Source organism: Microcaecilia unicolor, chromosome 10 (assembly GCF_901765095.1).
Source record: "Microcaecilia unicolor chromosome 10, aMicUni1.1, whole genome shotgun sequence".
Taxonomy (NCBI): Eukaryota; Metazoa; Chordata; class Amphibia; order Gymnophiona; family Siphonopidae; genus Microcaecilia; species Microcaecilia unicolor.
In genome coordinates, this window is record NC_044040.1 from 116,946,928 (window position 1) to 116,961,876 (window position 14,949).

Consider the following 14,949-nt stretch of genomic DNA (forward strand, 5'->3'; position numbering starts at 1 on the left):
TCCAATCATTGCTGGTCCTGCTGCAACAATATAGGAACCTTGGACCATTTAATATATCATTGCCCATTACTGGATGAATATTGGTCTCAAATAGAGAAAACAATTTCTCTTATACTAAATTTAAAGATTTCTTTAACTTACAAAACGATAATAGCAGGAGATTTCGGCATTAACAATACATTATCACCACATATAATTAAACTACTACGTATATTGATCCAAGTGGCTATAAAATTGATATGTCAAAACTGGAAAGATTTTACAAAGTTAACCTACGAAATGTGGTGGAACTCAGTACGTCTAACAGCTAAATACGAAAAAGTAGCAGCAGAGAAATGTGGTTCCTTTATGGCATATAATAAAATATTCATCCAGCTAAGTAATTAATGTACAGGTACTTTTCAAACATTGGCATTAATACTATAACATCTGATATACATGCATACTTCATACGAATATACATATATGTATATATATATATAGTCAGAGTACATTGACCTTTCTGTTAACTGTTATTGTCATTGGTACTAAATTTACAATATGTTATAAAATCAATAAAAAACTGATTGAACTAAAAAAGAAAGAATCCAACTCCACCCTCTTAGGCCCATTTCTGTTCTGTTCCAGGCTGCACTCTCACTTAGTTGTATTTGTTTTCAGGTCAATCTCAGTTATGTCCTCACCGTTGCGAGGCCCAATTGACCACTGTTCATTGTTTTGAGTGAGTCTGGGTGCTAGGGATACCCCATGCTTGGTGATGTCCAGCCTGCTTGTCCTCGGAGAAAATGAAGATACTTACCTGTAGCAGGTATTCTCCGAGGACAGCAGGCTGGACATCACCACAACCCTCCCTCCTCCCCTTAGGAGTTGTTCTGTTCTAGTTTGTTGTATAACTGAGGGAAGCGCGCGGGCGTCGTGGGCGGGAAGTCACTCGCGCATGCGCGGTGCGCGGTCCCCGCGCCTGTCGCACTGCTTCTAGAATTTTTTGTTAATTTCCGGAGCTCCTGGGCTGTCGCGGATGACGACCCATGCGTGGTGATGTCCAGCCTGCTGTCCTCGGAGAATACCTGCCACAGGTAAGTATCTTCATTGTCTGGCCAACAGATTGAGCAGGATCATGCAACCTTATGAGTGGTCGCTCAATTCCAAAGTGGTACATGAGATCTTCCAAGCGTGGGGCACCCCCTTGGTGGATCTCTTTGCTACCCAAGCCAACCACAAGGTCCCCCAGTTCTGTTCCAGACTTCAGGCCCACGGCAGACTAGCGTTGGATGCCTTTCACTTGGATTGGGGGGAAGGCCTCCTGTATGCTTATCCTCCCATACCTTTGGTGGGGAAGACTTTGCTGAAACTCAGGCAAGACCGAGGCACGATGATTCTGATCGCTCCCTTTCTGGCCGCATCAGATCTGGTTCCCTCTTCTTCTGGAGTTGTCCTCCGAAGAACCATGGAGATTGGAGTGTTTTCCGACCCTCATTACTCAGAACAAGGGGGCACTTCTGCATTCCAACCTCCGGTCTCTGGCTCTCATGGCCTGGATGTTGAGAGCGTAGATTTTGCCTCCTTGGGTCTCTCCGAGGGTGTCTCCTGGGTCTTGCTTCAAGGAAAGATTCCTCTAAAAAGAGTTACTTCTTTCTATGGCGGAGGTTTGCCATCTGGTGTGACAGCAAGGCCCTAGATCCTCGCTCGTGTCCTACACAGACCCTGCTTGAATACCTTCTGCACTTGTCTGAGTCTGGTCTTAAGACCAACTCTGTAAGAGTTTATCTTAGTGCGATTAGTGCATACCATTACCATGTGGAAGGTAGGCCGATCTCGGGACAGCCTTTAGTTGTTCGCTTCATGAGAGGTTTGCTGTTGTCAAAGCCCCCCATCAAACCTCCTACAGTGTAATGGGATCTCAATGTCGTTCTCACCCAGCTGTTGAAACCTCCTTTCGAGCCACTGAATTCATGCCATCTGAAGTACTTAACCTGGAAGGTCATTTTCTTGGTGGCAGTTACTTCAGCTCGCAGAGTCAGTGAGCTTCAAGCCTTGGTAGCTCATGCTCCTTATATCAAATTTCATCATAACAGAGTAGTCCTCCGTACTCACCCTAGGTTCTTGCCGAAGGTGGTGTTGGAGTTCCATCTGAACCAGTCAGTTGTCTTGCCAACATTCTTTCCCCGTCCTCATACCCGCCCTGCTGAACGCCAGCTGCACATATTGGACTGCAAACGAGCATTGGCCTTCTATCTGGAGCGGACACAGCCCCACATACAGTCCGCCCACTTGTTTGTTTCTTTTGATCCCAACAGAAGGGGAGTGTCTGTCGGGAAACGCACCATATCCAATTGGCTAGCAGATTGCATTTCCTTTGCTTACGCCCAGGCTGGGCTGACTCTTGAGGGTCATGTCACGGCTCATAGTGTTAGAGCCATGGCAGCGTCAGAGGCCCACTTGAAGTCAGCCACTATGGAAGAGATTTGCAAGGCTGCGACGTGGTCATCTGTCCACACATTCACATCTTATTACTGCCTTCAGCAGGACACCCGACGCGACAGTCGGTTCGGGCAGTCGGTGCTGCAGAATCTGTTCGGGGTTTAGAATCCAACTCCACCCCCCCAGGCCCATTTTTATTCTGTTCCAGGCTACACTCTCAGTTAGTTGAATAAGTTTAGGTCAATCTCAGTTATGTCCTCGCCGTTGCGAGGCCCAATTAACCAATGTTTGTTGTTTTGAGTGAGCCTGGGGGCTAGGGATACCCCATTCGTGAGAACAAGCAGCCTGCTTGTCCTCGGAGAAAGCGAAAGCTACATACCTGTAGAAGGTATTTTCCGAGGACAGCAGGCTGATTGTTCTCACCAACCCGCCCGCCTCCCCTTTGGAGTTGTGTCTTCCCTTGTCCTTGTCTTTGCTATTTACTGGACTGATGAGCACTCTCGCGTTCGGGCGGGAAGACGGCTGCGCATGCGCATGGTGCATGCACACGTGAGGGCTAGCAAACGCTGTTGCTAGTGAAGATCTCCGATCGGAGGGGCTGCCTTGGACGTCACCCATTCGTGAGAACAATCAGCCTGCTGTCCTCGGAGAATACCTTCTACAGGTATGTAGCTTTCGCTTTATCTGGATAGCAACTGGATATCACTGCTGTCTGGATTCTTGATAACTTTTGGGCCTACCCCTGGATTGTATTGCCTTGGGTTAACCTTTTGTTCAAGGAAGGTGGTCTATGTCTAATGTAAAATAACAATGTCCATCTCCTCTCCTTTCTTTAATTTCTGCAAATAAATGTCGGCTGGACCTCAAGTTGTCTGGCCAAAATTTATGCATTTGCCAGCTCAGGATTTTGAAAGAAAGTGACTTGTGTAGTCAGCACTTGCTGCTAACCACCCAAGTGCCTTCAAATATCCAGCTCTTATGATTCTTTCTTCTTTTTGCCAATCTTTCCTCCTCACAGGAAAAGTTTGGGAGTGGCCAAGATTCTAAAGGGAAATTCAGCCTCTTCTCCTCTCATTTTGGAAAGGATCTGCTCTTTAAAGATTCCACCAAAAAGCTGAAACGTCTTCCCAGCAAGATGGATACCACACTTTACCTGGGCACTAACTACCTTGATGCTATCCAAGCTCTCAGAAGAGGTAAGTAGATTCAGCTATAGTGACCACTCAGCTCATCCCCTACCAATTAAATTTATTTGAACAGTGGCATATCAAGAAATAAGAGTGGATTAGATTACTTATGCAGTGAAACCTCATTATAACCTCCTCTGTTTATAAATTCACTGCAGACATAAAACTATAGTATACATAACTGGTGATTCCCTAAATGGTCCTAATGTTTTATCCTGAATTTCAGGATATCAGGCAAACTTCCCAATAGGCAGAGGAGGCAAATGCATAGAGGCAGCCATCACCCTACTGAAAGTCTTTCTCTGTCACTGTGTCATTGGAAGTGGTGCTTCCTTATTTTAGAATGGATGGCTGGTATAAAATGAAGGGCCAGCTGTCAATTTCAGAGAGATATCCCGCTATTCCCATGGTCAGAGGAAGTCAGGAATCAGGTGATATTGAGTTCACTGCTATCCAAAATGCATAGTCACGGTGGATATCCTGAAAAGCTGATTTGTTGGGTGGATCTTGAGGACTGATTTGAGACTCTTTAGAATAAACCAAATCATTGAAACTCCAACAGGGAGCACAACATAACATTCAGCAGCAAAGCTGGTAAATCACTATGGGGCTCATTTTCTCAAAAGAGAAAAACAGCCAAAAAGAGGCATAAATCTGCATTGGACGTTTTTCTCACAAAAATGTACAAATTGGTATTTTTTAAACCAATTTTTAGACATTTTTCTATGAGGTCCATCATAAGTGCACTCAGATCACAAGGGGGCATGTCAGGGATGTGTTAAGAGTGGGATCTGGGCATTCCTAAGACTTGGACGTTTTTCAACCATAATGAAACAAAACAAAACCGTCCAGGACTAAAATTAAGAAGTTTTGAGCTAGACCTGTTTTTATAACGAATAAGGCACAAAAAGGTGCCATAAATGACCAGGTGAGCACTGGAGGGAATCAGGGATGACCTCCCCTTACTCCCCCAGTGGTCACTAACCCCTTCCCATCCCCCCAAAATGTGATTAAAAACATTACTTACCAGTCTTAGATGTAATACTCAAGTCCATTAGAGCAGCATGCTGGTCCTTGGAGTGGTCTAGTGGTGGGTGCAGTGCACTGCAGACAGGTGAACCCAGGCCCCTACCTGTTACACTTGTGGAAACTGTGAACCTTCCAAAACTCACCAGAAACCCACTGTACCCACATATGTGCCCCCTTCACCCATAAGGACATAAGTACATAAGTACATAAGTAGTGCCATACTGGGAAAGACCAAAGGTCCATCTAGCCCAGCATCCTGTCACCGACAGTGGCCAATCCAGGTCAAGGGCACCTGGCACGCTCCCCAAACGTAAAAACATTCCAGACAAGTTATACCTAAAAATGAGGAATTTTTCCAGTCCATTTAATAGCGGTCTATGGACTTGTCCTTTAGGAATCTATCTAACCCCTTTTTAAACTCCGTCAAGCTAACCGCCCGTACCACGTTCTCCGGCAATGAATTCCAGAGTCTAATTACACGTTGGGTGAAGAAAAATTTTCTCCGATTCGTTTTAAATTTACCACACTGTAGCTTCAACTCATGCCCTCTAGTCCTAGTATTTTTGGATAGCGTGAACAGTCGCTTCACATCCACCCGATCCATTCCACTCATTATTTTATACACTTCTATCATATCTCCCCTCAGCCGTCTCTTCTCCAAGCTGAAAAGCCCTAGCCTTCTCAGCCTCTCTTCATAGGAAAGTCGTCCCATCCCCACTATCATTTTCGTCGCCCTTCGCTGTACCTTTTCCAATTCTACTATATCTTTTTTGAGATACGGAGACCAGTACTGAACACAATACTCCAGGTGCGGTCGCACCATGGAGCGATACAACGGCATTATAACATCCGCACACCTGGACTCCATACCCTTCCTAATAACACCCAACATTCTATTCGCTTTCCTAGCCGCAGCAGCACACTGAGCAGAAGGTTTCAGCGTATCATCGACGACGACACCCAGATCCCTTTCTTGATCCGTAACTCCTAACGCGGAACCTTGCAAGACGTAGCTATAATTCGGGTTCCTCTTACCCACATGCATCACTTTGCACTTGTCAACATTGAACTTCATCTGCCACTTGCACGCCCATTCTCCCAGTCTCGCAAGGTCCTCCTGTAATCGTTCACATTCCTCCTGCGACTTGACGACCCTGAATAATTTTGTGTCATCGGCGAATTTAATTACCTCACTAGTTATTCCCATCTCTAGGTCATTTATAAATACATTAAAAAGCAACGGACCCAGCACAGACCCCTGCGGGACCCCACTAACTACCCTCCTCCACTGAGAATACTGGCCACGCAATCCTACTCTCTGCTTCCTATCTTTCAACCAGTTCTTAATCCATAATAATACCCTACCTCCGATTCCATGACTCTGCAATTTCTTCAGGAGTCTTTCGTGCGGCACTTTGTCAAACGCCTTCTGAAAATCCAGATATACAATATCAAACGGCTCCCCATTGTCCACATGTTTGCTTACCCCCTCAAAAAAATGCATTAGATTGGTGAGGCAAGACTTCCCTTCACTAAATCCGTGCTGACTTTGTCTCATCAGTCCATGTTTTTGTATATGCTCTGCAATTTTATTCTTAATAATAGCCTCCACCATCTTGCCCGGCACCGACGTCAGACTCACCGGTCTATAATTTCCCGGATCTCCTCTGGAACCTTTCTTAAAAATCGGACTATTGTAGTTGTACAGTTAGGGGTAGTGGGTTTTGGATGGGTTTTGGGAGGCTCAGCAGACAAGATAAGGGAGCAGCAGTGAGATGTGTAATGGGAGCATTTATTTGAAGTCCACTGCAGTGCCTCCTAGGGTGCCCCATTGCTCTCCTGGTATGTCTGTGTGGCCAGTCTACTAATAATGCTGGCTCCTTCTACATCCCAATGACTTGATTTTGTGTGGACTTAGATGTCATGTTGAAAATGCCCCTCCACGTATCTAAGGAAGAGAGAATAAATTACTGTTCCCAGTTCTTTCTGAATGCCTTCTCATGGTGACCTATTATATAAAATCTATACCAAATCTCAGCAAGGCAACACTATAATGGAAGTATGGTAGAAAAGAAAAGGAATATGTACTAACTGCATGCCACCCAATTAAAACGTTGCCTGCCAGTAGTTTATGCACTAGAGCTAGACAGTGGTATACACAAGACCTTGATCAGAAAATAACATCTTTAGGGCAGCCATAGGCCATGGTAAAAATGTTCACAGAACCACTACAGCAGGTGATAAAACCACAAAAACTAATTAAAATGTTAAGAGGGCTTAAAAAAAAGGTTAGGTAGACTCCAGAAGATAAAAAGGAGATACTATACTGCTACTATTATGCCACAAACCCTGTCTTTAATTGCAAGGTAATTATTCTATACAGCCAGAGCTCAAGCAACATCTATCATTTACAAAGTCACTAGGGATATGGTGGTGTGGAGGTGTTTTCACAGATACATAGGAAATAACAGCAGATAACGGCCATATGGCTCATTTACACCAACTACAAAGTTCTGCAATCCCTTCCCTCAGAGATCCCCTCTGTATTTGTCTCATGCTTTCTTGAATTCAGATACAATACTCATCTATACCACCTCTACTGGGAGTGTAGAGGCATATTTTCAAAGCACTTAGCCTCCCAAAGTTCCATAGAAACCTATGGAACTTAGCCTCCCAAAGTGCTTTGAAAATAAGCCAAATGTGCCTCTCATCTGCCACCCTTTCCATATAGAAATAATTTTCTTACAATTACTTCTGAGTCTACTCCCTTTTACAGTCATCCTCTGACCCTTTCAACTGAAAAGGCCCATTGCCTTTGTATTTATTCCATGGAGTTATTTAAATGTCTCTATTATTTGTTCTTTCTCTTGCCTTTCTTCCAACTTATACATATTTCAGGTCGTTAAGTCTTTTCTTATATGTTTTATGGTGAAGTCCACTGATCATTTTAATAACCCTTAGGACTGACTCCATCCTGTTTACATCCTTTTGAAGTATGCAGAATTACACACAGTAATTCAGAGGCACTGTCTTGTCCTTTTTCCTTACTATGCAACCAAGCATCTGTCTGGCTTTTGCCATTGCTTTTCATACCTTTGTTTCTTTGAATACAGTCACTTCCAGACCAGCTATTTTGTGCACATTTCTATACTTTAATGCTCCCTTGGGTTTTTACAGCCCAAATGCACAACCTTGCATTTCTTAGCATTAAAGCTTGGCTGCCACATTGTAGACCGTTCCTCAAGCTTCACCTTATGTTAACTACACCTTCTAGGGTATCTACCCTATTTTACTTATTTGGCATAATCAGCAAAGAGGCAAACCTTTCCAAACAGCCCTTCCATAGTATCATATATAAAAAAAATATTGAAAAGAACCCAACCATGGACCAGTCCCCTGAGGCACACATGTTAATGACCCTATCTTCACAGTGAACTCTATTTACCACTGCACTTCTGGATTCCAGAAACTGCACAATCATCTGTTTTATCAGTTTCTATTAATTTGCAACCAAGATCATAGTCTGTATTTCCCAATTTCCTTTTTACTTCCACTATTGTCTTAAGCATAGGCGGTCGGTGGCCCAACTGTTTGGGGAGGCTAAAGGGGGCGGGGTTGGGGGGTGGAGCCAGGGGCGGAGCTTATATCCACAATTGACAACACACAGAAAAAAAAAATAAGTAAAAATAAAAGTCACAATTAATACCTTGTATTAAATTTAGATATTAGATATGTATCATATGTCAAAGAATAAAGTGGTTGCTCAAAGCATATACTAACCACAATCGCTCAACTGTAAAACACTATGCACAAATTTGTGCAAAAACACACTCAGAACCTTACTGTACCATAACACTAGGCATACCCTAATACACCAATATACCACCCATACAGAAAATGCAGACCGTCCACAATATGAAACAAGGGATCATAATATCACAATTCTCATGCAGAGCCACAAAACGCCCTTTTAGGGTGGATAGTGTTCACAATGAGCTCCTTTTATTAACAACCATATGTAGATCCTTCAAGAGGTAGTGTGTCATGATTTAGGCTCTACACCCTTTCTGATGTTTTGGTGCCACCTCAGTAAGGCCAACACACAATCTCTCCACTGCAAACCACTATACACAAACTTGTGCAAAAACACACTCATAACCTTACCAAACCATAACAGCACTAATTCCAAGGACAGGAGGAGCACAACCTTATGCGTGGAAAGTCAGAACTGTAATTACACCGGGCTCTAAAACACCAGTACACAACCTAGTGAAACAAAAAAACAAAGCAAAATGCCGGCAAATACTACACGCTAGCAGAATACTGCATCTTGATCACACATGAAAAACACATAAGTACATAAGTACATAAGTAGTGCCATACTGGAAAAGACCAAAGGTCCATCTAGCCCAGCATCCTGTCACCGACAGTGGCCAATCCAGGTCAAGGGCACCTGGCACGCTCCCCAAACGTAAAAACATTCCAGACAAGTTATACCTAAAAATAAATTTTTCCAAGTCCATTTAATAGCGGTCTATGGACTTGTCCTTTAGGAATCTATCTAACCCCTTTTTAAACTCCGTCAAGCTAACCGCCCGTACCACGTTCTCCGGCAACGAATTCCAGAGTCTAATTACACGTTGGGTGAAGAAAAATTTTCTCCAATTCGTTTTAAATTTACCACACTGTAGCTTCAACTCATGCCCTCTAGTCCTAGTATTTTTGGATAGCGTGAACAGTCGCTTCACATCCACCCGATCCATTCCACTCATTATTTTATACACTTCTATCATATCTCCCCTCAGCCGTCTCTTCTCCAAGCTGAAAAGCCCTAGCCTTCTCAGCCTCTCTTCGTAGGAAAGTCGTCCCATCCCCACTATCATTTTCGTCGCCCTTCGCTGTACCTTTTCCAATTCTACTATATCTTTTTTGAGATACGGAGACCAGTACTGAACACAATACTCCAGGTGCGGTCGCACCATGGAGCGATACAACGGCATTATAACATCCGCACACCTGGACTCCATACCCTTCCTAATAACACCCAACATTCTATTCGCTTTCCTAGCCGCAGCAGCACACTGAGCAGAAGGTTTCAGCGTATCATCGACGACGACACCCAGATCCCTTTCTTGATCCGTAACTCCTAACGCGGAACCTTGCAAGACGTAGCTATAATTCGGGTTCCTCTTACCCACATGCATCACTTTGCACTTGTCAACATTGAACTTCATCTGCCACTTGCACGCCCATTCTCCCAGTCTCGCAAGGTCCTCCTGTAATCGTTCACATTCCTCCTGCGACTTGACGACCCTGAATAATTTTGTGTCATCGGCGAATTTAATTACCTCACTAGTTATTCCCATCTCTAGGTCATTTATAAATACATTAAAAAGCAACGGACCCAGCACAGACCCCTGCGGGACCCCACTAACTACCCTCCTCCACTGAGAATACTGGCCACGCAATCCTACTCTCTGCTTCCTATCTTTCAACCAGTTCTTAATCCATAATAATACCCTACCTCCGATTCCATGACTCTGCAATTTCTTCAGGAGTCTTTCGTGCGGCACTTTGTCAAACGCCTTCTGAAAATCCAGATATACAATATCAAACGGCTCCCCATTGTCCACATGTTTGCTTACCCCCTCAAAAAAATGCATTAGATTGGTGAGGCAAGACTTCCCTTCACTAAATCCGTGCTGACTTTGTCTCATCAGTCCATGTTTTTGTATATGCTCTGCAATTTTATTCTTAATAATAGCCTCCACCATCTTGCCCGGCACCGATGTCAGACTCACCGGTCTATAATTTCCCGGATCTCCTCTGGAACCCTTCTTAAAAATCGGAGTAACATTGGCTACCCTCCAGTCTTCCGGTACTACACTCGATTTTAGGGACAGATTGCATATTTCTAACAGTAGCTCCGCAAGTTCATTTTTTAGTTCTATTAATACTCTGGCAAAACTGGAAAGTTACCTCAAGAAGTCAGACTCGGCATGCAGCAATACTAGAAAATTTGAAACTTACATGCAAAATATCACAGATGCACATTTCCAAAAGCTGATATTTCAATTAATAAATTCAGAATAAAATTCTTCTTTCTACCTTGTTGTCTGCGCATTTTATTTTTGTAGTCAGGCTGGTCCAGTGTCTATTTTCTGTTTTTCCTGTTTTTGCAGTATCCCCTGTCCGTTTGACATTTCTTCTGTCTTGTCCACCATTGATCTTCCATCTGTGTCCCTACTGGTCCCGTCCAGCATCTCCATTCTGTGTGTCCCTGTCCCATCTGCCCTCTCAGTGTCTCTGTCCTCCCATTACATTCAGCATCTTCCCCCTTTGTCTCTCTGTGTTGCTCTTTCCTGCATTTCATCCTGTTTGTCCCTCCCCACCCTACCCTACCCTACCCTACCTCATTGTGTCCAGCATTGCCCCTGTGTGTCCCTTTCCCTATGCTTTCTCCATGCCCTGCATCTCTTCTCGGTCTCCCTGACCTTCCTCTGTCTTTCCTTCCTCCTGCACTCCTACTCTGGGGCCTGAATGCCTTCCAGTATTGCTCACTCTTGGGTCTCCAATATATCTCCCACTTTCTTCCACTCTGTCAATCCTCACTCTTTCTCCCTCCCCCCCCCCCCCCCCCCCACCATCTACCTTCTTATTCTCAGACGAGGAGGAGCGGAGCGGAGGGCTGCTTCCTGCCCTTGGCTGTTTCACACCAGCATCCTGTGCCTTTCCTTTCGCAAATCTTCAGATTGGTTGGTCCTGAGGTGGAGAGGAGAGGGAGAATAAAGAAAAGCTTGATCGCTGAGGGTAGCGACACTGCAGCGATTAAGGCAGGCTGCCTCAATCTTCCCAGTGATGCCTCCTGCCCGCGCGGAACAGGAAGTTGCATCAGAAGAGGGCAGGAGGCATCACTGGGAAGATCGAGGCAGCCTGCCTTAATCGCTGCAGTGTCGCTACTGACAGCGATCAAGGCAAATTACCAGCACTATCAATTCGATCGGATGACCGAAGACAGATGCCCGCACCTGAAGCCTAGTACAGAGCCTGGAGATCGTGAGGGGACACACACCGATCGCTGAGTAAGAGCTGGTAGGCTGGGTTTTAGTTGCTGCTGGACATTTGGAGCAAGAGGCAGGCGGGGAAGCTCACAGCTGGGCTGGGGAGGCTTAGCCTCCCCAAGCCTCTTATACGGGGCGCCTATGGTCTTGAGGAACAAGATTAGCTTGTATCTAGTCCTCCAGAAATGCTCTTGACTCTAAAGAAGTGCTGAAAAAGTCACATAGCAGAGCTGCCAGAAACTTCCTATATTCCTTCAATATCCTCAAATATATTCTGTCTGGCCCTATCACTTTGCCTACTCATAGTTTATCTAGATCATCATGAACAGTCATTTGATTTGTTTGAGGTCTGCTTCACTTCCATTCCTATTTGTGTTTGATTTTGTGGTCCTACTCCTTGCCCTTAGTCTATGAACACAGAATAAAATTATTTGCTAATGTATGGTTAAAAATAATTTTAAAAAGTTACCCGGGTGCTCCCGGGGCTTGGGACAGACCCCGGGAGCTGTTTAAAATGAGTCCTATGGTAGTGGCAGTTTTGCCATGGAAGTTGTATGTTTTGCTCTACCGTGGCCATTCCGGGCTGCCAGAGAAGAGAGGGAGCCCAGAAAAATGCAGCAGAAAAGTCCCAGGCTCTGTTTGAGGCCTGGGACGGCCAGTGACATCATTTGTGCACATGAGTAATGGCATGGCATGCGCTGACATCAGTGGCCACGCCATCTGTTCATGCACAGGAGAGACAGGGAAGGCTAGACAGCTCTGGGGAAGACCAGAGCATAAAGAATTGCCCCGGACTATTTAAATGTTTTTTAAGTGCCCAGTGTACCAGCAGGGGCCGAGGAGGGTCCCTTGATCTGTGGGACATATTTCAGGCACAAATCGTGTTAGAATATGATCGAACATGCATGGGAAAGCCTGCATTTTGAGACTGCTGGGAAGCAGGGGGCTCAGAGGAAGCTAAAACAATGCAAATTTTCACGCAGGAGACCAGCACAAAGGCAGGCTCCTTATATAAAGTTTATAATCAACATTTTTATGTATCTGGGGTATTTTTAAAGCAACAATGGATGTGATGGTAGGTCTCAGAGATGTGCTATCTGGTTGCAAAATGCTGCTTTGGAGGAGGGAGGTCTTCTAAAAGGAGAGCATCACCCTTCTAAAAGGCGACCCTCAGGGGGAGGAATGCTGGCTTCGGCCTAACCCCTGGTAAGCCTTTCCTCAGCTGAGAGATGCCCAGCTCTACCACCGGCTGCCTTTCAGTTGCTGTGGAGGACTTGCAGCTCATCTGTATATCCTTTACAGCCTTCTCCAGGGTGACTCCCAGGTCCACTCCAATCCACTCAGGGCCTCCCAGTTACTATTTATGGCTCCAGTACACTTTTTCTTCTTGGTACTGTCCCTTCCTAATTTGTTTCTCCATCTTAAACCACTGTACACTGCAGGAACACATTGTCCACCCTTTGTATTCATCATCTCACCATTTCTTTTTTCCTCTTCCTTTTTCTCAGCTCTCAACCTTCAACATTTCCTTCCTTCCATTCATCCATCTCCTTTCTATCTGAGTACATCTCGCCATCATCGCTCTCCTACTCTTCTCTGTACTCTCTTGCTCCTTCTCCTGCTCTCCCAATCCTGGTCCTCCACATCAATTCTCATCCCATTTGTGCAGGTCACACCATGATATCTCCAATCTAATTTCTGTTCCTCTCCTCCCCCCTCCTTCCCTGCCTTTCTCTTGTGCTCTGTGGAATGCCCGCTCTGTCTCTAACAAAATTTTCCTACATCCATGACCTCTTTATCTCTCGTACTCTCCATCTGCTTGCCCTAACTGAAACTTCCATATCATCATGCCGATCAATCCATAGACTGGTGGGTTGTGTCCATCTACCAGCAGGTGGAGATAGAGAGCAATCCTTTTGCCTCCCTATATGTGGTCATGTGCTGCCGGAAACTCCTCAGTATGTTCTCTATCTCAGCAGGTGGAGGTCACACACAGCAGCAGCTCTGACTAGGTCTCCAAGCCTAATTCTTAGGTTTTGTTGAGTACCTGGGGTTGAGAGCTCTTCTTGAGCAAGTGGTCCCTCCTTTTCTCCCCCCTCCCTCTGGCTCCGTTAAAAAAAAAAATAAAAAATTTGAACGTCCTTTAAGGGCGTTTATTTCAACGTTTATATCAGCGTTTATTGCAGCTACTCACTGGGACACCAGTTCGTTACAGCTCAGAGCGAGAAGCAGGTAATTTTACCTTTTATAGCGGGCAGGGGGTTCCCCGTTCGGTCTCCACGTGGCTTATGGCGTCGGAGGGCGAGGGCGCGAAGTTTCGTGTGTGCGTCTAGCGGGGATGCGGGGGTTTCAAAGCCTGACTCGCCTTTTTTGGTCGTCAGTTTGGAGTCCGGTCAGTGTCCCGGTTCTTCCTCCGGTGCGGCGTTTTTTTCCCGCCATAAGTGCCCATCCCCCGCTGCTCGCCCCCCCCCCCCCCCATTATGGCCGGCCACTCTGCTCGGACGGCTTCTTCTTGGGCCACCCTCGAGGTGGGAGACGTTAATGCTATGGTCGCCCTTGATTCAGGCGACGGCAAGAAAGTGGCAAAAGTTAAGCACCGTTCTTTCCGTGCGGCTCCTTCTCGGAGGACGTATCTCTCTCAGCCTCTGTTGGCTCTGCCATTAAGCTGGGGACGAAGCGCCCGCCTAGAACCTTCCACGTGCATGAAGCCATGCACACCTTGATTTCGGCTTCTAAGTTCCTCACCCTAACATCCTCCTTCAACCTCCAGCTGTGCTCTACCACCCCTACTCACCGTGACAGCCATTGTCTCGACCTCGTCCTCTCCTCATCCGGCTCACTCTCCAATTTCCAAGCTTCAGCTCTTCCTCTCTCCGACCACCACCTGATCACATTCACACTTCTCCACCCCCCCCCTCCGCCCCGCCCAACCTTAACCACCACATCCAGGCCATTGACCCCCTCACCTTATCCGCTAGTATCTCTAATCTCCTCCCATCCGTCATGTCCTCCGAGACTGTCGACAAAGTGGTCTCCGCTTACAATGCCGCTCTCTCCTCTGCCCTTGACACCCTCGCACCTTCCACCACCCGTCCCACAAAGCGTACTAATCCCCAGCCTTGGCTGACCCCTTGCATCCGCTACCTTCGCTCCTGCGCACAATCTGCTGAACGCCTCTGGAGGAAATCTCGTACTCATCCAGACTTCCTTCACTATAAATTTTTCAGCGTGCCTTTGTAAAAGGACCCCTT

General features: G+C 45.8%; 1 protein-coding gene across 4 annotated transcripts in view; it reads left to right on the forward strand.

The window, feature by feature from the left end:
* TF (transferrin) overlaps window positions 1–14,949 on the forward strand; it is a 642,048-nt gene that overhangs the window by 236,207 nt on the left and 390,892 nt on the right. For all 4 annotated transcript variants that reach the window (XM_030215724.1, XM_030215726.1, XM_030215725.1 and 1 more), the window contains exon 8: window positions 3,440–3,617. In XM_030215724.1, coding sequence (XP_030071584.1) covers window positions 3,440–3,617 — 178 coding nt within the window. The remainder of the gene's footprint in view (window positions 1–3,439; window positions 3,618–14,949) is intronic.